We start from the raw sequence: 27,491 nt of genomic DNA, 5'->3' as shown, positions 1-27,491 counted from the left end.
GAAGCAAAAACAGAAATTGCTGGAGGAACTCAGCAGGTCCGACAGCATCAGTGGAGAGAAGGCAGAATTAATGTTTCATGTCCAGTGACCCTTCTTCAGAACTGATTGTGGCTAGGAAAATGATTGGTATATATGCTGAATGTGGTGGAAAGGAGTAAACGATAGGTGGGGATGGAGCCCAGAGACAGAGAACAGCAGTTAGGCAGGCAAAGGAATGGTCAGTCTGGGGAAATCAATAATGGAGACCATTAGTAGCTGACAAAGGGTTGGCTGTGGTAGCAGCCCATGTGATCACAAGGCCGAGAGTGGAGGAGTTGGGGGAAGATACTCAGGCCCTGAAATTATTGAACTTGATATTGAGTCCTGAAGGCTGCAGTGTCCCCAAGCAAAAAATGAAATGTTGTTCTTCCAGCTTGTACTGAGCTTTGCTGGTGTACTGCAACAAGCCTGAGACTGAGATGTTGGCCAGGGAACATGATGGTGTGTTGAAGTGGCAGCCAACCAGAAGCTCAGGGTCATTTTTTGCAAATCACCCTGTCTGCGTTTTGTGTTAATGATCCCATTAATAGCTATTGATTTTCCTGGGCTAATCATTACCCAATTCTTTGTCTGCCCACTTCTCTGTCTCTGGTCTCCATTCAGCCTATTGTTTACTCCACCCATTCCCCCCACCCCATCTTCAGCACATATACCAATCTTTTCCTGGCTACAATCAGTTTTGAATAAGTGTTACTGGACCAGAAACGTAAACTTTGCTTTCTCTCCAAGAATGCTGCCAGACCAGCTGAGCTTCTCCAGCAATTTCTGTTTACAAAGCATCAGCTTGGATGAGTTTCTGTGAATTGCCTCTTTCCGTACTGAATATTTTACATAACTCTATGAATGTTTAGGAGTACACTGTGATCACTGTGAATTTCCCATGGTCTTCTGCTCAGCAGTTTCTTAGTTGTGGAACCACATGGAAAATGCATTTATGGTCCATTAGGCTTGAATGCCTCCTTGTCTAGCCATCTAATTTATCTTCCAGTGTCACTTCAGCATCCTCCCCAACTGCCCAAAGTGAGTGTGCAGTTTTTAATACAGCAATAACTATAAATGACACAAGTAGATTGTGCATTTCATCATTTTTTAAATGTACATTCACAAGAGACAGGCTTTGATAGTATTTAATGCTCATCTCTAAATTCCCTTGACAATGTGGTGGTGAGGTGTTAGTGTAAGCCATGGAGAGGGCTATATGTACACTAATGCTTTTGTCACCTCAATAATGCTGGACAATTGTCACGTCACTACTCAATGTGTTTCAGCTATCATTGGGTATATGGGAATTCATGTGGAATTTTTAATGCCCAGAAAAACAAGGTTTGCAGCAGTAGATTTTCCAGGCATAGAGCTAACTCAGATTTTGGACATGAGATCTTTCCATCACACCCACTATGGAACAGTAGGCCAAATAGCCCCTCAAGCTTGTTCAGCCATTCAAAATTCAAAATTTCTACCATTTGTTTATACTGCTGACTACTCTGATTTTAAGATAGTGCTTCTGTGTTCTTTTGATGTTTCTGGCAAGAAATAGTAGCTTTGTGCTATTGTCTGCCAACAAATAGCAACAAACATAACAAGGAATAATAGAGTTAAGACTGTAGATACTTAAGAACCAAGGAGCAGGAAAAGACCATCTGGCCTCTTGAGCCAGTCTGTCATTCAATGGAATCATAGCTGACCTGCAACCACAATACACACACTTGCCTTTGTCCCTTTGGTTAACAAAAAAATCTATCAAATTTTGGTTAAAATCAACAATTGAACTAGCATCAATCGCCACCTTGGAGGTGTGTTTCAAACCTCTACTAGAATTATTTTGTAAGTTCATTTCTGAAAGATCTCCCTTTAGTTCTTAGACTAAGCTCACTGACCCTGGACTTCCCAAACAACAGAAATAGTTTATTTTTGCCTATCCTTACTGTTCCTTTTAATATGTTGAAAATGCTAATCAAATTATCTAAATCCAAGTTGTATTTCCTTCAGGGTGTTGTGCCAACAACTGTTCACATGTGATATATCCAGATCTTTATCTCACTGAAATATAACTTCTACCCCTTATGTTCTAATAAAAAGGTATTTAAACTGAGGGTCATTTAACCTAAGGGTAAAGAGGTTGAGAAGGAGAGTCCGTCATGGTATCCTCAACAATTGTAGTAATGAAAACCGCACTGTTGGCATTACACTGCATTGCAAACCAGTCATCCAGCCAACTTAGCTAACTGACTCTAGCATAGTCTAGTGCTTTACATATAAAGAAAGGAATTCCCTTTCAATTATTTTGTTTTCCTTATGATTATTTTCATTAAATTTAATCATCAATGTACCCAGACCCACCAAGACTCTCTGGATCCCCAATGTTTCTACCTTTTCTATTTAGATCCAAAGGAAGTTACCTCATATCTGCCTGTATCCAAATCAACTTGCCGCAGCTTCACCCATTCATTCATCAATATCTCTATATTTTTACATATCCATCAGATGGCTTACATTGCCAAGTTTATTTTCATTATTAGAACATTGTATGTGTTTCTTTATATTCCAACATCTAGATTACCAATATCTGAGGTCCAGTCTCAGTACTTTGTGGGACACCACCAGTCACATCCTGATGAACAGGATGGTGAATATTTAGTGATAGAATAACAACTGACATGTGCAATATTATTTTTATGAGTTAGATATTTTGTGTGCATATTTCAAAGTGTGGGAGAGAGCAAAATCATTCCTGTACAGGTACACAATCCTTTATCCGAAATTTCAAAATCCACAAAATCCGAAATCTGAAATTTTTTTGTGGAGTGTGGAATGTCACTTTGGTTGCAAACAGGTGACCAAATCCACACCCACTTGAACCACATCACTCAGATGTGAAGTGGCAGCGTGACCCAGCACTGGCAGGCATCAATTGTGTCTCAGCGTTCATTCTATTCACACGTGTCTGCTGTTTGGTAGTTTTTTTTGTTTCACTGTGAAAATGTCATTTTCTTGAAAACCCAAAAAATTCCGAATTCGGAAAAGCAACTGGCCCCAAGGATTTTGGATAAAGGATTGTGTATCTGTACTTGCAAATGACTAAATTAATAGAACTGATCCATCACTTCAGAATAGATTTGATATGTGAGAGGGAAAAAGAAATCTTCAAAAGCAGGAAAGAGAAACTAAGTGGCAAATGTAAATTTTCTGACTTTATTTCTAGATGGATTTAGTTTCGCTTTTGCCGCTGGACATTTTGTACATTAAGTTAGGTTTCAGACCTGTATTAAGGTTCCCGCGCCTCATGAAGGTGAGTTTATTGATGTTTTCTCTTGAATATTGAGACTTTATAACTATTAAATCTACTGTCACTAGAAATAGCTTGTTGGCAAAGGAGTATCATGTTTGAATACAATCAGAAAGAAATAAAAAGAGTTTACACTTCTAAAGCACCTTGCCCAATGTTCAGACATCTCAGTGTGATTTATTGGCAATTTAGTAATTTTGAAGTGCAGTCAATGTTGGATATGTTGGATATTAGACATGTAGCAAGCTCCCACAAAAACATGCTGATGAATGGGGAATCTGTTTTACTGATGTTTATTGAGGGATTAATATTGGTCAGATACTGGGGGAAACTCAAGTTCAATTTCTAGGCCTGCATAAACCTAATCTGTTTGACAACAGCAGCAAGTCTGAAACATACCATTTGCCTCTGATCATTACAATATCATCCAAAGATGTTAATTTCTCCCTGGTACCTTGACACTATCCAACAACTCCAATCTCTCTCTGACTCTGACATTGTCCAGCTACTCTGATGCTTAGTGTGGTTCCTTAGCTTAACCTTCAGGGTGTAAAGGAAATCTTTAAGCCCATCATGCTTTTATGAGCTCTTTGAAAAAGCTATCCAACTAGGACCTCTTCCCTGCTCTTCCTGCATAACCCTGTGATTTTTCTGCTTTTCAAGTATGTATGAACAAGGAATAAAAATAGACCGCTTGATCCTTTGAGTCTGCTCTGCCATTCAATAAGAACATGGCTGATCTGAATTTAACCTCAATCGTACATTCCTGCACATGTCTGACAATCTTTCATTCCCTTGATAATCACGAACTATCTCCCTCTGCCTTAAGAATACATTCTGCATGTATTATTTTTGAATATTATTATTGAACTGCTTTCACCATCCTTTTAGACGATGCATTCTAGACTACATGAGCTCAATATTAATTGGGCTGACCTGCAAGAGTCACCAGCATTAGTGACCAATATGGGTGGGTATGAAATCTGTCACTCTGGTTTACTCTCAACTTACACAAGATTCTGAATTATATTTTATTAATTAAGTTAAACAGTTGCCAACTGATTTGTTTCATGATTACATTTTGTTGCTTTCAGGTCAGTGCCATATATCTTTTGCTAAGTGCAAATGTATTGATATCACTGAATTAATGTTTCATTAATCTTTCCTAACAGTACATGACCTTCCTAGAATTCAATGACCGGCTGGAGGCTATAATGAGCAAGGCCTATATATATAGGTGCGTATAACTGATTGTAGTACATGGACATATATCTTTTCTAGGTCTTAGTGATGTACTTAGATCTTGGGTATCCTGTGGAACATACTGACATCCAAATACTCCACTTTATGTCATTGATAATACCTTCTGTTCTTTACAACACAGTGGTTCCCACATATTATCTCCTTTAAACACAATAATACCCAGATGCTGCCCCCTTTAAATGAAGTGCCATTAGGTACTGTCACATCCTGAGCAGGATTTGCTAAACTATGGATCATGAGATGAGATGAGATGTTGGGGTGATGGGCTCAGAGACAGCAATATCTGCCGTGGAGTTTGACCGAGTTCTGTCACCAGGCGAAAGTGAGGACTGCAGATGCTGGAGATCAGAGTCAAGATTAGAGTGGTTCTGGAAAAGCGCAGAAGGTCGGGCAGTATCCAAGGAGCAGGAAAATCAACATTTCGGGCAAAAGCCCTTCATCAGGAATCAGAGTTCTGTCACCAACAAGGCCTCTTTATTTTCTCTGGAGGTTTTCTTGTTGGTTACATGGCCTAATAAGCTGCTGTCTGAGATTTAATTATTGCAATTGCAAATACCTGTGAATAGGTGGGTATTTTGTTATTCGAAAAATTATGGATCCTGTCAACTTCTCTCATGCTGGAGATGAGAACTGCAAGAGAAGAGTGGGGTAGATGGTGAGGATGCAGTTAAGGAGAGGAGGGATATGGAGGGGTTGTTAAAGCGTTGGGGGAGTTATGGAGGGTGGGTTAGGGAGAAGGGGTTAATGCGAGGGAGAGAGTGGGGGAAATGAGGAGTTTAAGAAGGGCAGATGGAGGAAAGTTAAGAAGGGAGGATGGGGAGGATTAAGATGAGAGGAGGAGGAGAGGGGGCAGATGGAGGAATGAAGGAGATGGGGAACTGAAGAAGATGGAGGAGATTGGGGGGGAAGGAGAGGAAACATTTGAGGGATAAAGGAGCAATAAGGCATGCTCAAGTCTTTACCTACAATCTACTAAATATCTCTGTACCATCCCCACCCCACTAAATTTACAGCCCAGCGTCACATGAATTGAAATGGTGTCACAGCAGAGAAAGTTTGAGAAGTATGGATCTAGAATATCTAGTATTAGATATTTTCTTATCAACCTGTTCAGAGATGTTATTACTCATCTCTCCAGCAGGTGGGATTTGATGTCAGGCCTCCCGGATTAGAATTAGGGACACTACCGCAGAACCACAGAAGTCCCTACAGAATATCTGCTATTGTGCATTAATAGGATATTACTGTGTTACTCTAGAAAGAGTCTGGTCATCATTATGTTACAGGATCACCTATAGACATAATCAAAACTTTCTCATCTGGAAGGTCAATGATAAACGAGGGACATAGTATTGCTTCTATACACTATCTGGGTAGACAGCTGCACATTAATTACCTCTGGATACTAAAGGACAAAGAACCTACTGACAGAGTCAAAGATGCCTTAAATTCCCACACACTCCATTAATGCAATCAGAAAAGGCTCCTGAGTGTGTTGCGCAGAGTTCTTAAAGTTCATGAATCTGCAAAACTGACTGGGAGAATCTGCCCTGAATAGATGGATCTTCACTAAAACAAGAATCTAGAATTAAGAATCTCCTGACCATTGCCAATTGTCAGAAAAATCCTTCTGGTTCACTCATGTCCTTCACCTCACCTGCTCTGGCCCGCGTGTGACTCCAGAGCCGCAGCAATGTGGTTGACTCTTAACGTCCCTCTGAACTGGTCTAACAAGCTACTTAATTGTAATAATTGCTACAAGGTCTCAACAAAGAAATGGAACCAGACGGGCCATCTGGCACTGGAAAAGATAATGGCAGAAACAGCCCTGTCAATCCTGCAAAGTTCTCCTGACTAACATCTGGGGGCTAGTGCCAAAATTTGCAGAGCTGTCTTGCAGACTAATCAAGAAATAGCCTGAATGTAGTCGTATTCAGGGAATCATATCTGACAGACAATGCCCCAGATACCACCTTCACCATCCCTGGATATGTCCTGTCACACTGGCAGAGCAGAACCAGCAGAGGTGGTAGCATAACGGTACACAGTCAGGAGGGAGTTGCCCCGGGAGTCATCGAAATTAACTCCAGACCCCATGAAGTTTCATGGCTTCAGGTCATTCCTGAAGGAAACCTCCTGCTGGTAACCATGTACTGTCCTCCCTCAGCTGATGAGACAGTACTCCTCCTTGAATAACATTTGGTGGAAGCACTGTGGGTGGCAAGGATGCAAAATATACTCTGAGTGGGAATTTCAATGTCCATTACCAAGAATAGCTCAGCAGCAGCAATTACTGATCCAGCTGATTGGGTCCTAAAGACATAGCTGCCAGACTGGGTCTGCGGCAGGTGGTGTGGGAATCAGCAAGATGGAAAACATACTTGACCTCATCCTTACCCATCTACAGGCTGCAGATGCATCTGTCCATGATAGTATTAGTAAACGTGACCACTGTACAGTCCTTGTGGAGGTGAAATGCCACCTTCAAATTGAGAATACCCTCCATCATGTTGTGTGGCGGTATCACCGTACTAAGTGGGACAGACTTCAAACAGATCTGGCAATTCAGGACTGGACATCCATGAGGCGCAGTGAGCCATCAATAGCAGCAGAATCATACTGACACAATCTGCAACCTCATATCTGGTACATCCCCCACTCAAGCCTTTCCAATCAATCCAAGGGGGTATGCCAACAGCAACACCAGGCATACCTAAAAATAAGGTTAGTGAGGGATTTAGCAATGATAACACCATTGAATGTTTAGGGATGGTGGTTAGATTGTTTCTTGTTGGAGATAGACATTACCTGATATTTGAGTGGCAAAAATATTGTTTGACATTTATCAACCAAAGCCTGGTTATTGTCCACTCCCTCCTGACTCCCGGGCCAACTCCCTCCTGACTGTGTCCCGTTGTGCTACCACCTCTGCTGGTTCTGCTCTGTCAGTGGGACAGGACATATCCAGGGATGGTGAAGGTGGTGTCTGGGGCATTGTCTGTCAGATATAATTCCCTGAATACGACTACATTCAGGCTATTTCTTGATTAGTCTGTAAGACAGCTCTGCAAATTTTGTGGGAGGCACGGTAGCACAGTGGTTAGCACTGTTGCCTCACAGCGCCAGAGACCTGGGTTCAATTCCCGCCTCAGGCGACTGACTGTGTGGAGTTTGCACATTCTCCCCATGTTTGCGTGGGTTTCCTCCGGGTGCTCTGGTTTCCTCCCACAATCCAAAAATGTGCAGGTTAGGTAAATTGGCCATGCTAATTGTGGACTTGTTGGGCCGAAGGGCTTGTTTCCACATTGTAAGTAATCTAATCTAATGAGATGTCAATCTAATAAAGCTACTAAGCAGGATCAAATCAAAACTCTGCAGTCCTGCCACATCCAGTCGTGAATGGTGGTGAACAATTTAACATTGGAGGAGGAGGCTCCACAAGTATCCCAACCTCAGTGAAGGAAGAACCAACATATCGTTGCAAAAGATAAGACTATAAGACCATAGAACATAGAAGCAGAAATTAGGCCATTCAGTCCATCAAGTCTGCTCTGCCATTCAATCATGGCTGATAAATTTCTCATCCCCATTCTCGCGCTTTCTCCCCATAACCCTTGACCCCCCTTGATACTCCATCGATATTCTATCAAGTATAAACCCAGAGTCCTCAAACATTCCTCATATGTTAGGCTTTTCATTTCTGAGACCATTCTCATGAATTTCCTCTGAACACACTCCAGAGCCAGTATATCCTACCAGGATATGAGGCCCAAAATTGCACACAATACTCCAAATGTGGTCTGACCACAGGCTGATAGAGCGTCAGAAGCGCATACCTGTTTTTATATTCAAGTCCTCTGAAAATAAATGCCATAATTACATTTGCATTCTTACCTGCTGACTCAACCTGCAAGTTTATCTTGAGACAATCCTGTACTAGAACTCCTAATTCTCTTTACTTCAAACTTCTGAATTTTCACCCCATGCCTCTATTCTTCCTACCAAAGTGATGACCTCACACTTTCCCATGTTGTACTCCATAAGGCTTGAAGAAGTCGCAGCAAGCTTCAGCCAAAAGTGTCGAGTGGATGATCCATTTCCACCACATCCAATGGTCCCCAGCATCACAGAAACCAGTCTTTAGCCACTTTGATGCACTCCACATGACATTAAAAAATGGTTTGAGGCACTGGATAGTGCAAAGTCTATGGTTCCTGACAATGTTACATAATAGTTCTGAAGCCTTGTGGTCAAGAACCACTAGCCAAATTCTTCCAGTACAGTTACAACACTGACCTTGGTTCAGACATGGACAAAAGACCTGAATTCTATATGTGAGATGAGAATGACAGCCCTCGACATCAACCGAGTGTGGCATCAAGGGGTTCTTCAAAACTAGAATCAATGGGTATCAGGGGCAAACTCTCCACTGTCATGTCTGGCACATAGGAAGATAATTGTGGTTGTCGCAGGTCAGTCATCTCAGCACAGGACATCTCTACTGGAGTTCCTCAGCATAATGTCCTAGGCTCAACCATCTTCAGCTGCTTCACCAATGATCTTCCCTCCATCATTAGGTCAGATGTGGGGATGTTCGCCAATGATTACACAATGTTCAGCTCCATTCATGACTCCTCAGACACTAAAGCAGTCTATGTTCAAATGCATCAAGATCTGGACAATAACCAGGCTTTGGTTGATAAATGTCAAACAATATTTTTGCCACACAAATGTCAGGTAATGTCTATCTCCAACAAGAAACAATCTAACCGCCATCCCTAAACATTCAATGGTGTTATCATTGCTAAATCCCTCACTAACCTGGGTGTTACCATTGATCAGAAGCTCAACTGGTCTCACCAGTGGCTACAAGAGCAGGTCAGAGATTAAGAAAACTGCAGCGAATAACTTACCTTCTGATTCCCCAAAGCCTGTCCATCATCTATAAGGCTCAAGTTACAAGTGTGATGGAAAGTCCCCAGTTGCCTGGATGGGTGCAGCTCCAGCAGCACTCAAGAAGCTTTACACTGTCTAGGATGAAGCAGCCCATTTGATTGGCACCACATCCACAAACATCCACTCCCTCCACTACCAATGCTCAGGAGCAGCAGTGTGTACTATCTAAAAGAGGCACTGCAGAAATTCACCTTCCAAATCCACAACCACTTCCATCGAGAAGGACAAAGGCTACAGATACATGAGAACATCATCACCTGCAAGTTCCCGTCCATTCCTGACTTGGAAGTATATCACTGAATCAAAATCCTGGAATTCCTTCTTAGTGGTATTTTGCGTCAGCCCATAGCATGTGGAATACAGTGGTTCAAGTGGTGCAGTTTACCACCAACTTCTCAAAGCAACTAAGGATAGGCAATAAAAACACTGGCCAACAAGCAACGCTCATATCCCACGACTGAATAATAAAAAAACTCTAGAGATTGTGGATGTGTTGAGATAGTACTAACTGGAATCAGGTCCACTTGTCCCAGTAACAGGGTATAGGCAGCCATTATGGTCAGGTGTGTATGTGGGCTGTTTAAAAGGTCCACTTCAATGCTCTGTGACTTTGCTCCAATTATACAAAAAACAGTTTGGAAAGAGCCCCCGGCCCCACCCTTTACCACCCCTGATACACTTCCCATGCCCCATCTGTTCCAATTTGTGCCACTGGAGTTACAATTTCAAGACTGTCAGCAGGACAGCTAGGTGTGAGATATTAAAAAGTTTCTTTACACTCAGAGAATTTTTAGGATTTGGACTGCACTGTCTGGGAGAGTAGTGGAGATGGATTCCATAGGAGATTTCAAAAGAGAGTTGGATATATTTTTGAAAGTGATGAAGTCACAGGGTTATGGAGATAGGGCTAGAGAATGGGACTAGCTGGGTAGCTCTTTTGGGAGCCAGTACAGACATGAGGGGTTGAATGGCCTCCTTCTACATGTAAAATTCAATGATTCTACAAAATGCCTTTCATCTAGTTCCAATGTCACATGTTATGATCTCAGACTACGTAACCAACTTTATGTTCAGTCCCATTTGGGCCAGTAAACGTTTTAAAACAGATAAAAGGTAAATTTGAGGGGACTTACTCAGAGAATAGAGCTGCAAGATTTCATGGTTTTGAACAAACAGCAATAAACTTTCCTCTGTTATGTTATAACAGTAATATAATCTACATTATATGTACAACTTATTTCCAACATCCAGAAATAACATGTGGTAAATATAGGTAATAGACCATGAACAAACACCACGAGCATACATCAAATAGTGAGTGTGATCAAAACATTGATTTCTCAGTATCTGCCCCAGAAGTTAATGACACGATGCATATCTCATTAAATCTCTCAAGGGATTGCAATTCTATTTAGTTGATCTATCAAAATTGTCTCCTGAGCCATAGACTATTTAAATGACTGCTCCTATTCTGGTTTATCACATTCCTTTTCTAGTCCACAATCCCCTAGACTCTAGCACTTAATCACAGGCAACAACTCTAGCTTTTCACAGATAGCTAGCTTCATCAAATTACAACTTTGCTGTCTGTCCCTGAGACCTAATCTTGCTCAGTTGCATGAAGCAAACACTACTGTGGATTTTCAAGTGTCACTCTCAACTGTACCGAACTATTAATTATATAAAGCTTCTCTGAAATCTTCTTCGGACTTCGCAAACTCTCATTATCTAGAGCTATTCAAGTATTGTAGGGCTTCCCTGATTCCTCACGTACTAAACCTGTGTAATTCAGCTGACTTTAGTAACACATTTAATGGCAGTTCTGCCTAATATGGAGTCTGCTTCTGTCTCTTACCCCAACTGACAGCTAGACCATTGTTTGCAACTACCTCAGAAACAATGAACTGGAACTTCAGTTCCCTGAGTCCCAGCTGTTCAGAGCTTTTCAACTGCTCTTCACTTTTCACTGCAAGCCTAACTACAGTTAGTATAGATTCAATATAGTTCAATTGCCTTCCCTAAACTAAGGATTAGACCGTCTAACAGAGAGACTACACCTCTATCTCCCAATTCATTGACCTTTAATCTCTGTCTGTAACGTTTTGAACTCCACTTCAGTGGCCTATTGAAAATGTGGCAATAAGTCTTGGTTATATTGCTGATCAGAAATCAACATGGCTACTTAGTAAATTTTGAAGCTATTTGTTCTGTAAATGTTGCCAGCCATAGGTGGCTGACATACTCCGTGCAACAAAATGCATATAACTGGAGGGATTTCATCATATGCCTCATAGCTTTCATGCCAACATCATCACCACTACCCCATGTTAGCACTATGCCAAGTTCGTACCAACTCATGCCAACCCATGAAGCCCCTTATAATCTCCATGGCAATTGGTAAAAACCCATACCAACTCATGACCCCCTACATCACCCTTTACCCTCATAACCTTCAGACATAGGATGGTTTTATTTCAAAATTTAAATAGCAGTAGATCAAAATGATTGAACAGTTTCATAGTTCTAAAGATATTGCTACCTTTCACAAACATTAATGTCTATTCTTAATAATTTTAAAAAGGTGCCTGATCTGTCCAATGAATTCAGGCATATTTGATCTTTTCTTGAAATGTGTAAATCCCATGAGGTGTGTTTGAGAGGCCGAAGTGACAAAAATTGCTTCTGATTGAAAGCAATGGCTGTTTTAAATGTGCCACTATCTCAGTGAACCACAAATGTGCAAAGTATGCACAATTCAACATATCCTCATCCATCTACCAGGCCCCAGTACTCTCACCCCTATCACCGCCCGAACACCACCACAGCTGAAAATGGTGAGTGCCACAGATAGTTTGGGAGACTCTGAATTTGATTCTGTGAACGATTTTTGCAAAATTTTAAAACCTTAGCAAAGAATGTTGGCCTCTGTAAATTTGACACACAATGGCTTAGTGGTTAGCACTGCTGCCTCACAGCGCCAGGGACCTGCGTTTGATTCCAGCCTCAGGTGGAGTTTGCACATTCTCCCCATGTCTGTGTGGGATTCCTCCAGGTGCTTTGGTTTCCTCCCACCATCCAAAAATATGCAGATTTGGTGGATTAGCCATGATAAATTGCCCAGAGCTATGCAGACTAGATGGGTTAGCCATGGGAAATACAGGGATAGGGCAGAGGGGTGGGTCTGGATGGGTGGTATGGGCTGAACGGCCTGCTTCTACACTAAGAGTTTTATGATCTTAAAATGCATCACAGTTCCCTCACGTAAAGGGACAGTGAGTCACAGAAATACAGTCAGAGCTCTGTCATACTGTGGGTTGATGAGGCTCAGGCAGTATCAGTACTGATTTGTCACAAGTGTGTTGATATTGAGGCACAGAGTAATTTTCATGTAACAAATAAATCAATGGCTAGTTTTCCAATTATGTTTAAAATGTTTTAGTGTTGAATATAAAATAATGCCTTATGTTTTACAGAGTTATAAGGACCACAATATATCTGTTGTACAGCCTCCATATAAATGCCTGTCTATATTACTGGGCATCTGACTATGAGGGAATTGGAGCCACAAAGTGGGTCTATGATGGTGAGGGGAACAGGTATGGATCTTTCCATGCTTCCATGTCAGAATTTGCTATATTAAATCTATTACCTTTAATTATTCCAAAGGTTTTCTGTTCGACGTATAAGTGTCTACATTTTGAGAGCGCAATTCTCTACTGGAGCACCAGTAGAAGACAATGGCAGGAAATCACTCAAGGAGATGTCTGAAATGGAAGGTTTGCACAAAAATGTTTAAAATAGTTCCCTCAAGTCACATGATTCTTTTTAATATCCTCCTGCAGTTAACAGTATAGAATTAAGTGCTATTTGATGTATGGCTCTCAACTTGTTGCCTTCTCTAGAAGGACGGATTCTCAATTGCTGATGGAATCAGCATTCCCAAAGCAGGTTAATGGATCTCACCACCTCTGGAACCCAATACAATTTTCAAAGGGAGAGTTGGGAGTAGGGGAGGATGAGGGACCTACTTGCCTCCACCTAAAGGCCCATTGAATGCCTTGAAAAACCTTTAGAAGGGCTGGGGAGGGTGAGAATACAACTTTCAAAGTTAAAATTAACAAATCCAAACACACTAGTGCATGTTAGTGCAAGGTGATTGGCTTCAAAGTCGATAGAAGTTAAAAGCAGGGGGACTCTGCACAGGATCATGATGTTGATCTGTCATTGGTCCACTTTGGTGTTCGTGAGGTTACTGGCCCTCTGAGGTGCTGTCTCTTCTTCTGTGTGGCTGTGGCAGCTCCTATCGCAGCTACTATCTGTCTTTGCCGCTTATGTCTTCAGGAGCTCCTGCGTCCGGGTAATATTTGGCACCATTGATTGCCCAACTAGGACATTTACCTTTTAGAACAGAATAGAATCACCACAGTGTGGAAACAGGCATTTCGGCTCAACAAGTGCAAACTGACTCTGTGAAAGGTAACCCACCCAGACCCATTCCCCTACCCTATTATCCTATACTTACCCTGAGTAATGCACCTAACCTATACATTCTTGAAAACTATGGGCAATTTAGCATGGCTAATTCACCTAACCTTCACATCTTTGGATTGTGGGAGGAAACTCACGCAGACACGGGGAGAATGTGCAAACTCCACATAGACTGTCCCCCAAGGCTGGAATCGAACACCGGTCCCTGGCACTGTGAGGCAGCAGTGCAAACCATAGTGCCATCAATATCATATTTAATGATATTGTCACATGAATGATGCAGCTGAGGAGGCAAACCAGGACCTGTAAATTTTCCAGACATTAGGTTCCCACTGTTGGGTTGAAAACATGCTTTATGAGTTCTGCTATTTGGACACCTAGGGACTACATATAAATTGCATTAGCCACAGGTTTGATCCCACCATGACAGATGGTGACATTTTAATTTAATACAACCTGGAATTGAAAACTAGCCTAAAGGCTATGTAACTATTGTCAATTGTTGTAAAATCCCATCTGGTTCATTAAAGCCCTTTAGGGAAGGATATCTGTTATCCATTCCTGGTTTGGCCCACATGTGTCACCAGTCAGCAATGTGGCTGACTCTTAAATGCCCTCCATTGTATCAAACTACCATGTCCTCCTGGCAAAACAGACTTTCCAGAGATGGTAGCACTGTGGTATATAGTCAGGAAACAGTTACCCTGGAGGTCCTCAACATTAAATATAGACCCCATTAAATCTGCAGGACGGCACGATGGTTCAATGGTTAGCACTGCTGCCTCACAGCACCGGGGACCCAGGTTCAATTCCGGCCTCAGGAAACTGTCTGTGTGGAGTTTGTGCATTCTCCCCGTGTCTGCATGGGTTTCCTCCAGGTGCTCCGGTTTCCTCCCACAGTCCAAAGATGTGCAGGTCAGGTGAATTGGCTGTGCTAAATTGCCCATAGTGTTAAGTGCATAAGTCAGAGGGAAATGGGTCTGGGTGGGTTACTCTTCGGAGGGTCGATGTGGACTTATTGGGCCGAAGGGCCTGTTTCCACACTGTAGGGAACCTAACCTAATCTAATCAAGTAAAACATGGGCGAGTAAATCTCCTGCTATTTATATCATTCCACCCCCTCCCCCCTTGGCTGATGAGTCAGTATTTCTCTATGTTGAATATTAAATAGCACAAGCATTCAGTGTGTAAGAGCATAGAGACATACAAGATAATCAGAGGGTTAGATAGGATGGACAGGGAGAGCTTTTTTCCAAGTATGGGGATGGCAAACACAAGGGGACACAACTTTAAAGTGAGGGGAGATAGGTATAAGACAGATGTCAGAGGTAGTTTCTTTACACAGAGAGTAGTAAGGGTATGGAATGCTTTGCCTGCAATGGTAGTAGATTCGCCAAGTTTAAGTGCATTTAAGTCGTCATTGGACAGGCATATGGACGTACATGGAATAATGTAAGTGGGATGGGCTTCAGATTAGTATGACAGGGCGGCGCAACATTGAGGGCCGAAGGCCTGTACTGCACTGTGATGTTCTATGTTATATGTACTTCAATGTACACAAATGTATTGGGTGGGGAACTCCAATGTCCTTTAAGAGTAGCTTGATAGCACCACTACTGAACACCTGACCAAGTCCTAAAGTATATAGTTACTAGATTAGGTCTATGGTAGGTGGTGCCACCAAGAGGAAAAATTTACTTGACCTTATCATTACCAGGTCAGGCAGCATCCAAGGAGCAGGAGAATTGACGTTTTGGGCATGAGCCCTTCTTCAGGAAGCTTTCCTGAAGAAGGGCTCATGCCCAAAACGTCGATTCTCCTGCTCCTTGGATGCTGCCTGACCTGCTGCGCTTTTCCAGCAACACATTTTCAGCTCTGATCTCCAGCATCTGCAGTCCTCACTTTCTCCCTTATCATTACCAATCTACTTACTGCAGATCCATCCATCTAAAGTAGTATTGTTAGGAGTGAACACTACACATTGTGGAGGCAATGTTCCATCCCCACATTGATGATAACCTCCATGACATTATGTCGCACGTCCACATTGCTAAATTGATCAAACTTAGAATATATCTTGAAACTGGGCATCCATGAAGTGCTATGGACCAGCAGCACAGGAATAGTATTCAACCACAATCTCTAACCTCATGGCCTAGCAAATCCACCAATACCATCAAGATGGGAGATCAACCCTTATCTGATGAAGACTCCAGGAGAGCGTATCAGGAACACCTAAAAATTAGGTGTCAACCTGATGAAGTTACAACATAGTTCTACATGCAATGGATAGGGCTAAGCAATCCTACAACCTGTGGATCAGATCCAATCTCTGCAGTTTTGCCACATCCAATTAAACAGCTAACAGGAGGTGAAGGATCCACAAGCATTCCTATCCTCAATGTTGAGAGAGCACAATACACCAGTACAAAAGACAAAGCTGAAGCATTTACCTCTATCTTCAGACAGAAATTGTGTGGGTGATTCATCTTAATTTCTTCCGAATTCTCCAACATTACAGATGTCAGTCTTCAACCAATTCAATTCAATTGTATCAAGAATTTGGATATTGCAAAAGCTATGAGCCTAACAACATTCAGTCAATAATATTGAAAGCTTGTGCTCCAGATCTTGCCACATTCCTAGCTAAGTTGTGCCAATACAGCTTCAAAGCTGGCATTTACCTGACACTGTGCAAAATTGCCCAGGAATGTCCTCTGCACAAGACAGAGGACAAATCCAACCTGCAGAGGGGCCAGTTACTGCCCCATCAATCTACTTGCGATGATCAAAGTGATGAAAAGGGGTAATTGACAGTGCTATCAAGTGGTATTTGCAATGGAATAATCTGATCACTGATATTCAGTTTGGTTCAGTAAATGCCACTCAGATCCTAACCTGATTACAGTCTTAGTCAAACATGGACCAATGAATTTAAATCCAGTGGTAACATATGAGGGACTGCCCTTGACATCAAGAAAGCATTTGACTGAGTATGGCCTAAGGAGCTCAAACAAATTGGGAATCAATGTGAATGAGAGGGATAATTCTCTGTTAATTGGAGTTCTACTAAGCACAAAGGAAAACTGTAGGAGATCAATCACCTCAGCCCAGGACATCACAGGGTAGTATCTTCAGCTTAACCATCTTCAGCTGCTTCACCAAGAACCATTTCTCCATCATAAGCTCAGAGGTGGAGTTGTCAACTGCACAATACTCAGCATTTACATTTCCACAGATACTGAAGAAGTCTGCGACTGTATGCAACAAGAGTTCGACAACATTCATGTTTGGACTCATAAGTGGCAAATAACACTTGTTCATTGCCATTGAATGCCTTTATCAACATAAAAACATGGAAAATAGGAGTTGGGTAAGCCATTCAGCCCTTCAAGCCTGCTCCACCATTCAATATGATCATGGTTGATCATCCAACTCAGTGCCCTGTTCCTGTTTTCTCTCCATTCCTTTGATCCCTTTAGTCTGAAGAACTATATATAATTCCTTCTTGAAAGCGCTCAATGTTTTGGCCTCAAATACTTTCTGTGGCAGAGAAATCTGCAGGCTCACTGCTCCTTGAGTGAAGAAATTTTCCTCATCTTAATCTTAAATGGACTACTTCATATCCTTAAATTGTGCTCTCTTGTTCTGGAATCCCTGGTCGTCAGAAACATCCTTCCTGCATTTACCCTGTCTAGTCCTGTTAGAATTTTTTAGATTTCTATAAGATCCCTCCTCAATCTTCTAAACTCAAGTGAATATAGTCCTAAGTGATCCAGTCTCTCTTCCTACATCAGGCTTGCTATCCCAGGAATCAGGAAACAATGTTCTGGGGTTACCATTGACCACAAATAGAACTGAACTAGTGTCACACAAATACTGCCACTGCAAGAGCAGGTTGGAAGCTGTGAATTCTGCAGTGAGTAACTCATGTCCTGTATTTTCAATTCCTGTCCAACATAGAAAAGGCACAGGTTGGAAGTTCTGCTGGAATATTCTCCACTTGCCTGAACAAGTGCGACTCAAGAAGCACTCAAGAAGCTTGACATCATCTTGGATAAAGCAACCATCTTGATTCACACCCTATCCACAACTATCAACATTTAATTCCTTCACCACTGATGCATTGTGTCTCTCATATACAGATGCAGTGCTGTAACTCACCAAAGTTCCTTCAATAGCACTTTCCAAACCTGTGAACTTTAGCACCTTGAAAGACATGGGCTGAAGTTGTAAGGGAACACCACCACCCGTATGTTCTCCTCAAAGTCACATACCATCCTAACTTGGAAAAATATTGCTGTTCCTTCACTGTCTCTGGATCAAAATTCTGGTACTCCCTAACAGCACTCCAAGTGTCCTTACATTGCAAAAACTACAGTTGTTCAAGAAGGCAGCTCACTATCATCTTCTCCAGGGCAATTATGGATGGGTTATAAATACTGGCCCAGCCAGTGAAGGCCAAATCCCATTAATAATATTTTTAAAGGCTATGTTTTGTTCTAGCACATCCACCATGAGTCAGGAAATCATGGGTCAAGGCATTCACCAGATGCTTGAACTCAAACCTTTGGTGGACACTTCATTTGACTGTAAATGAAATTTAAATTGAAGCCAATTTAGCTGTCTAAAATAAAGGTAAAAGAAATGTAGAAAACATCCCTCCATATTTCTCCAATGAGCCATTTTTTTATCCCTCAAACAGGTTCAACAAAACTGATTTTAAGAGATCTGATCTTTATCTCAGTTATCCCCTCAAAACCTTTGGCCATGTTCTCTCCTAGGTAACACACAAAACAGAAATACTCTGGAAAATTACTGTCTGACCACCTCAGGCAAGAAATTGCAGTGCAGAAGCTCACATAGACCATGTGACACATGAAAAATCAATGTCATTTCTATACAGTACAATATCTATTTGAAGTCAGCTTGCTCTTGAAAAGATATCTCAGTGTTGATGGTGGGAACTTGCTATGCAAAGTTTGGCTGCTATATTTTTTACATTCCAAAGTGATTGTAATTCAGAAATAATCATTGGCTGTACTACACTTTGGAATGTTATGAGGATTTGCAAGACTCTTAATAAATGCAACTTTGTTTTTTATTATTATTTTAATGATCATACTGTAACCTATGTTCTTAATACTGTCTGCATGGTACAGCTTTTCCTTTGGACATTGTTCCATGAAATTATGTTTTGAAAAGGAGAAGGAGAACAGGAGTTGAGCACATCAAACATTGCTACTTACAAGTGGTCTTTTCCAGCAAGCATGATTCTTAAACACCAACACTCTCATGTGAAACAAGTCATTGCAACACCAGTGCCATTTTCTCACCTTAGCACTTCACTAATACCTGATCCTGATCCTGGCCATTAGTCTTGGGCAGTACAGTTCCTGGGATAGCCATTTTAAATATGCTACAAGGGTTCCTCAGCTGCCCAAGAAATGGTTTTGGTACCATTTTCTTGCAGTGGCGAGGAGTTGTTTTGACCTTTAAAAATTTGAAACTGTGTAGTAGCTATTGTGGGGGCTGAACTGTTGAGGAGCCTTGGGCCTGACAGTTATTTCTTGACCGTGGTCTTCTAGATTTCGACTTGGGAAGAAGAAAGGAGAAAAGAATGCTGCAATTGGAAGGATTATAGAGAGTTCATGTTAAAAAAATGTCCTTCCTCCCAGTGTAAATCATAAACCCAGAGAACTATAAGTATGTTATTCGGATGATGAATAGGTTTGATAGTGTATTCTTGGGGGAACATGAGATTAAATAATAGGCATGAATGAATGTTAAAATAAAACTTCCAAATGGATGTCTGAGGCTCTTCACAGAGGGTGGTGAGCCTCTGAAATGTAATGTCACTTGGAGCAAGGGTGCTGATTCTCTTTTCAAGAGCAAACTGATCTAGTTCTTGACTCAGGCAGATATTGTACTATAGAGGAAATACATCAACTCATCATATGTTACATGGCCTATGTGAACTTCTGCACTGTAATTTATTGCCTGAGGTGGTCAGACAGTAATTTTCTAGAGTATTTCGGTTCTCTGCATCACCTAGGAGATGACATGGCTGTTGGGTGGTGAGGAGTGGGGCAGGAAAATACAGTTCTGATGGTCCAGGTAACATCAATCGGGAAAGGGCTACTGGACTATTTTTGTTTTCTGCATTTTATTTTTCCTACATCCAAAGCACAAATGGAGATGAGCCATAAATGTTGTCTAACCAGTGTTATCTGTAGTCACAGAACTGATAGAAAAAATAAATAACCATCATTTGGAGTCATTGTGGAAATTGCAAACATAGTTAACTTGAAAATATTTACTTAACTGGTCCTCAGAAGCATTGAGTAAATGCAGCACAAGGTATGCCTTTAAGCTGTACCATATTTAACTTATGGTCTGGAGTCAGCTTAGCCTAGGTAGAAGGTGGGCAACTACACTGGGGTAGGGAGAAGACAAAAATAATCAGGTACGGTTCTTACCCCTGATAACTATTTGTTAAACTGATCTGGAAAATGTGAGTGTATGGATGTCAGTTAACGATAAGGTGTTAGCTGTGCTACCTTAAATGGTCAGACAGTCTGTTGCTCCCTAGAGTCAATACTGAAGAACGATCACTTGGGTGAAGTATCAGAAGACTCATGGTACCATTGGACAACATCCCAGTCAATGTTAGCACCTTCAGTAGGTGAGAGGAGAAACTAGTGGATATTAGGTGTTTTGTTATGATTAGAGACAGGATTAGAGCATTGTCTTCCCTTTTCATGGCTGATCTGTATCTTACCTCTGTTTACTCACCTTGGTTTTATATTCCTGAAAATATTCCTTAAAAATCCAACAATTTCACTTCTGAAATTTTCTTTTGATCCAGCATCAACAACAATTCAGGAGACACAGTTCTGGATCGCGACAACCCTTTGTGTGAAGAAATGTTTCCTGACATCATCTCTGAATAGTCTAACTTGAATTTTAAGGTTATGGCCCCATTGTAGACTTAGCCAACAGACGAAATTGTTTCTGTTTATCTATCCCATCAAATTCTTTAATCATTATAAACATCTCAAATTGATTATTGTTTATTTTTGTAATCTTAGAGGAAATGATTTGTTATAAAACCTGGGGTGTCATGCACTGTTCTTTTCCTTCTCCTGTAGTTACATGAGGTGCTACTACTGGGCTGTGAAGACTCTGATTACAATTGGAGGGCTACCGGACCCGCAGACAGTATTTGAAATCCTCTTTCAACTTGTCAATTATTTCACAGGAGTCTTTATCTTCTCAATTATGATTGGTCAGGTATGAAATAAGCAATTCTGGTCTCCTTCCTATCAGAAAGATGTTGTGAAACTTGAAAGGGTTCAGAAAAGATTTACAAGGATGTTGCCAGGGTTGGAGGATCTGAGCTACAGGGAGAGGCTGAACAGGCTGGGACTATTTTCCCTGGAGCATCAGAGACTGAGGGGTGACCTTATAGAGGTTTACAAAATTACGAGGGGCATGGATAGGATAAATAGACAAAGTCTTTTCCCTGGGGTCAGGGAGTCCAGAACTAGAGAGCTTAGGTTTAGGGTGAGAGGAGAAAGATATAAAAGAGACCTAAGGGGCAACGTTTTCACGCAGAGGGTGGTCCGTGTATGGAATGAGCTGCCAGAGGATGTGGTGGAGGCTGGTACAATTGCAACATTTAAGAGGCATTTGGCTGGGTATATGAATAGGAAGGGTTTGGAGGGACATGGGCCGGGTGCTGGCAGGTGGGACTAGATTGGGTTGGGATACCTGGTCGGCATAGACGGGTTGGACCGAAAGGTCTGTTTTCATGCTGTACATCTCTATGACTCTAAATGAGCACTGAAACTGTTGAAAATGCAAAAAGAAACATGGAAAGCAGGTTCATAAGCTTCTATAAAGAAGAATGGTTGGCTACTGTTATGAGCTAACTGCTTCTCTGAAACCATAATGCTTAATAAATAATATATCTTTATTTAACAATTGATCAACTACAACTATGATATTCTACCATAGTTCTGGATATTGCTCATCATCAACAATAATACAAGGTTTTGTACCTTGATAAGCACTTCCTCAGCCAGTTGGTCTTGCCAGGTATCTGTGTGCTAAATCTGCTGGCTGTCAGACAGAGCTAGATGGTGTAACTGATTCAATAAGGAATGGGGATAAGTATATACAAAGAAGTGAACCATTCGCACACCTTACCCCAAAACTAACAGCTAGAGGAGAGGCCTCGTAAGATAAAGTCATTCATTTGGCCACTGACATTTGATATTGATAATGATGTTTCAATATCAAACCCTAACATTATGGTAAAAATCAGTGACTTGAATTAGTTACACCAGTAATGAGACAAACAGAGAAATAAATAAGACCACTCATTCAGTTTACATACCCTTCACAAACAGTCTCAGGTATTAACTCACAGGATGCAAACTATCAAATTAGATATTTCTGTCTGTGAGAGAAATATATGATATTGAATATAAACATCTGGACCTGAGGTACAAGACAAACTATATATAAGCCTTCAGTTATTTCATTAACTCGGATTAAAGAATCACATCAGATCGCAATTATTATGACCTTACATTCAGAGGCTGGAAAATTTCCTCCTTCCAACCCCTCCCCACCCTGTAACACAATGTGGCCTGAGCACATCACTCCATTGAGTCAGTTGGTAGATGCACTTCCATTGTGATTCTAAATCATAAAGAGCAAGTTCGATCCCTGGTCTGTGGTGAGCTACCAGATCTGAACAAGGATTGCACTGGCTAGTACTGGGAGGGCAAAAGTTCGTAACAAACACTAAATGTCTGGGCCCATGCACTGTTGGCCTTACCCCTCATTTTATCTACTATTAACTTTGGTCTCAAGAAGTTCCAACTTCATCTATTTTGTTTAATACCTAAAGAAATTTCAAAAGAATGAACTTTATTTATGAACCTAGAAGCAATTTTTAAAAAAACTTAACAAGCTAATTCCATAGACGTCATAAGCCATAGCAGAGAAAGTCACACAATGATGTGATAAGTACTGTCTAACAATAAGAACCTTGTACAGTGTTCATCTCTGGGATCATTCAAATTGTCTCCATGTTCAGGGGAGCAGAAGGGAAAATTGATCATCTCACCATAACTGTTTGTTCCTACAAATGGGATAAATCAAGACACAGACTTTCTGAAATTTATTCACCTGTCTCTAACAGCCATGAACCACTCTTGATGCATTCTTCCTGTTTGAACTTTGCACCACTGATGTAAATCTATAATTGGGTATTTGAGTGGTATTGACTAATATTGATGGTTTGAAGTGCTTTGATTTTTTTGATTTGAATCCATTGAACTTATTTTTCCACAGATGAGAGATGTGGTGGGTGCAGCCACTGCTGGACAGACCTATTTTCGAAACTGCATGGATAACACTGTGAGATATATGAATTCTTACAGAATTCCTCGATTCGTTCAGAACAGAGTGCGCAAGTGGTATGAATTCACTTGGGAATCACAAGGAATGCTGGGTATGTCTGCCACTTTTTGCTTGAAGTGGAAATTCAACCTCAGCCTCAGCTAAACTGATTAACCATTGATGTGGTACCATTTGGGGGCAGGGTTTAGTTTTTCTGTGCTGTATAACCATCAAGATCCAGGCCTGGGTTGTATGGAGTGTAATTTATCAAGAAAATTATGCTTTGGAATAGCAAATTACACCAGGAATGCACAGCTGCATGGAGCTAAAATGTCATCGCACATCATGGAACAAGACATTGTGCAGGAATCCTGGAAGTCACTTTCATAACCCAAGCAGAGTAGCAGCAGAAAACCGAAAGAGCTGAAGATGCCGGAAATCAGAAACAAGAACAAAAAGAAGTTGCTGGAAAACTCAACCAGTCTGGCAGCATCTGTGGAGAGAAATCCGAGTTAACGTTTCAGGCCCAGTGACCTTTCTTCAGAAATTGTTGACATGTTTAGCGGAAGCTAGCAACAGCAGATCAGCGCCATTTCCAGGAATTTCCTTAGTATCTTGCAGAGGCAGAACTTACGTTCAATCTTTAGAAGGCAAGTTGTGGGTTCGAGGTGCAACCAAGGTTGTGATTTTCCCAAAACAAAAAAAGAAAATGCTGGAGAAACTCCACAGATCTGGCAGCATAGTGTTGTACAGCACAGAAACAGACCTTTCAGTCTAACTCATCCATGCTGACCAGATATCCTAAACTAATAGTCCCATTTACCAGCATTTGACTCATATTCCTCTAAACCCTCCCAATTCATGCACCCATCCAGATGCCTTTTCAATATTGTCATTATTCCAGCCTCCACCACTTCCTCTGGCAGTTTATTCTATTCACGCACCACCATCCGTGTGAAAAACTTTCCCCTTAGGTTCCTTTTAGATCTTCCCCCTCTCACTTCAAACCTATGCCCTCTAGTTTCGGACTCCTCTACCCTGGGGAAAATATCTTGGCTATTCACCTTATCCACATCCCTTATGGTTTTATAAACTCTATAAGGTCATTCCCTCAGCCTCAGGCGCTGCAGGAAAAATAGCCCCAGCCTACTCAGCCTCTCCTTATGGCCAAAACACTCCAACCCCGGCAACATCCTTGTAAATCTTTTCTGTACCTTTCAAATTTAACAAAATCTGTCCTATAGCAGGGGGAGACCAGAATTCAATGCAGTATTGCAAAAGTAGGCTCATCAATGTGCTGCACAGCCACAACATATATCCCAACTCCTATACTCAATGCACTGACCAATAAAGGCAAGTGTAACAAAGAGCTCCTTCACTACCCTGTAAACTGTGACTCCACCTTCAAGGAACTAAGAACCTGCATCCCAAGGTCTCTGTTCGGCAACGCTCCCCAGGTACCTACCATTAAGTGTATGTCCTGCCCTTAATTGCCTTATACAATGCAACATCTCACATTTATCTAAATTAAACTCCATCCTCAATCCTTGGCAATAGCCTTGTTCACTTGCCACTACACCACCAATTTTGGTGTCATCTGCAAACTTACTAAGAATCCCTCTTATATTAACATCCAAATAATTTAAATAAATGTCAAAAAGTAGTGCACCCAACACCGATCCTTGTGCCACAACACTGGTCACAGGCCTCCAATCTGAAAAACAACAATCCACAAGCACCCTCTGCCTCCTACCTTCAAGCCAATTTTGTATCCGAATGGCTAGCTCAAATGTGACCTAACCTTGCTTACCAGACTAACATATGGAACCTTGTCAAACGCCTTGCTGAAGTCCATATAAACAATGTTCACTGCTCTGCCTTCATCAATCTTGTCACTTCTTCAAAAACTCACCTAAGGTAGTGAGACACAATTTCCCATGCACAAAGCAATGTTGGCCATCTCTAATCAGTCCTTCCCTTTTCAAATACATGTAAATCCTGTCCCTCAGAATCCCTTCCAACAACTTACCCACCACTGACCTCAGGCTCATCAGTCTACAGTTCCCTGACTTTTCCTTACCACCTTTCTTAAATAATGGCACTACATTAGCCCATCCTTCAGTCTTCTGGCATCTCACACGTGTCAATTATACAACTATCTCAGCAAGGGTCCCAGCAATCTCTTCCCTAGACTCCCATGAATTTCTGGGATACACATGATCAGATCCCAGAATTACCGACCTTTCTGCATTTAAAGACATTCAACACCTCCTCCTCTGTAACATGGACACTTCTCAAGGTATCACTAATTATTGCTCCAAGTTCTCTGTGTTCCATATCCATCTCCAATGTAAATACTGAAGTGAAATACTCATTTAGTATCTCACACATCACCTATTGTTCCACATGTTGACAGCCATGTTAATCTTTAAGAGGCCCTATTTTCTCCCCAGTTACATTTTTTGTGGAGAAAGAGAGACAGAGTTCACATTTTGAGTCTGACATGATTCTTTGTCAAAATATATAAGACTTAATGTTAACTCTTTTTCCATCTCCACAAACAGTGTCCGAGCAGCTGAATTTTTCCAGCACTCTGTTTTTATTTCAGGTCTTCAGCATCTGCAGTATTTTGAGCTTATTTTTTATGAATTCCCAAAGCCGGGAGTCCTAGGCCACAGTTAGGATATGCACAAGGTATGGTAGCTGCTGACTCTCAGTCTGGCTGTCCCCAGAGTTAGAACTTGATGGGGAGGGGAAAGCTGCTGCTGGTTTCAAGGGTCTGCAAGCAGGATGTTGCATCACACTGGGGCTTTTAATATTGGTGAGTGGATCCAGCTGAGATTAGATTAGATTAGATTACTTACAGTGTGGAAACAGGCCCTTCGGCCCAACAAGTCCACACCGACCCGCCGAAGCGCAACCCACCCATACCCCTAACCTAACACTACAGGCAGTTTAGAATGGCCAGTTCACCTGACCTGCACATCTTTGGACTGTGGGAAGAAACCGGAGCACCCAGAGGAAACCCACGCAGACACGGGGAGAATGTGCAAACTCCACACAGTCACCTGAGGTGGGAATTGAACCCAGGTCTCTGGCGCTGTGAGGCAGCAGTGCTAACCACTGTGCCACCGTGCCGCCCTAATGAAGATTAATGAAGTTGCGGTTACATTGGTACAGTCTCTGTTCGGTACCAGTTTTGGATGAGCCTTTTATGGGGCGGCACGGTGGCTCAATAGTTAGCACTGCTGCCTCACAGCACCAGAGACCCAGGTTCGATTTCAATCTTGGTGATTGTCTGTGTGGAGTTTGCACATTCTCTCTGTGTCTGCAATTGTTTCCTCCGGGTGTTCTGGTTTCCTCCCACAATCCAAAGATGTGCAGGTTAGATGCATTGGCCATGCTAAATTGTCCACAGTGATCAGGGATGTGTAAGTTGGGTGCATTAGTTAGGGGTAAAATGTAGGGGAATGGGTCTGGGTGGGTCACTCTTCAGAGGGTCGGTGTGGACTCATTAGGCTAAAGGGCCTGTTTCCATACTGTAGGAATTCCACATCCCTAAGTCATAAGATTGTGGAATCCAACCCTATTTTAGAGATTTGAGCACATAAATCAGGCCAATAGTTAAGTGTAATATGGAAATAGTTCTCCAGTCAGTTCTGCTATAACATGTCTTTCATTAACGCAAATTGGCTGTAACACGATTGGTGAATTGGGAACGTTGTTTCTAAAACGTAAACTCGTAAAACATGTGTTAGCTATAACACAATTAGATCGCCAACAGTTTAAGTGTTATTTGTATTGTGCAATTTTAGTATAGCATGGGGTCACACAGGAGGGGAAGTATGGCATTGTCGAAGAAATGACTGCACATTTTTGGAGGTGTTAGCTTTCATGTGAGATGTTTAACCTAGGTCCTATCTGCCATCTCAGTTAAGCACAAAATCCAGTGACACAATTTGAAGGGGAAATGGGCCATGATAGATTTTTTTTTCTAATCAACTCGTTCAGAGATGTTGTGACATACCTCTGAAGTAGATGGTAC

General features: G+C 41.6%; 1 protein-coding gene and 1 long non-coding RNA gene across 7 annotated transcripts in view; one reads left to right on the top strand and one right to left on the bottom strand.

Annotated features, from left to right (window-relative positions):
• LOC140453203 (uncharacterized) overlaps nucleotides 1-27,491 on the bottom strand; it is a 128,610-nt gene that overhangs the window by 49,134 nt on the left and 51,985 nt on the right. The gene's annotated exons all lie outside the window — the stretch shown is intronic.
• Nucleotides 1-27,491, top strand: part of cngb1a (cyclic nucleotide gated channel subunit beta 1a) — a 217,498-nt gene that overhangs the window by 146,195 nt on the left and 43,812 nt on the right. For all 6 annotated transcript variants that reach the window (XM_072547720.1, XM_072547719.1, XM_072547716.1 and 3 more), the window contains 5 exons: nucleotides 3,242-3,328; nucleotides 4,498-4,562; nucleotides 13,018-13,140; nucleotides 21,184-21,325; nucleotides 23,399-23,558. In XM_072547720.1, coding sequence (XP_072403821.1) covers nucleotides 3,242-3,328; nucleotides 4,498-4,562; nucleotides 13,018-13,140; nucleotides 21,184-21,325; nucleotides 23,399-23,558 — 577 coding nt within the window. The remainder of the gene's footprint in view (nucleotides 1-3,241; nucleotides 3,329-4,497; nucleotides 4,563-13,017; nucleotides 13,141-21,183; nucleotides 21,326-23,398; nucleotides 23,559-27,491) is intronic.

Source organism: Chiloscyllium punctatum, chromosome 26 (genome assembly GCF_047496795.1).
Source record: "Chiloscyllium punctatum isolate Juve2018m chromosome 26, sChiPun1.3, whole genome shotgun sequence".
In the NCBI taxonomy this organism is placed as follows: Eukaryota; Metazoa; Chordata; class Chondrichthyes; order Orectolobiformes; family Hemiscylliidae; genus Chiloscyllium; species Chiloscyllium punctatum.
Note: the sequence above shows the minus strand (reverse complement) of the source record. Positions and strands in the feature narration are given on the sequence as shown.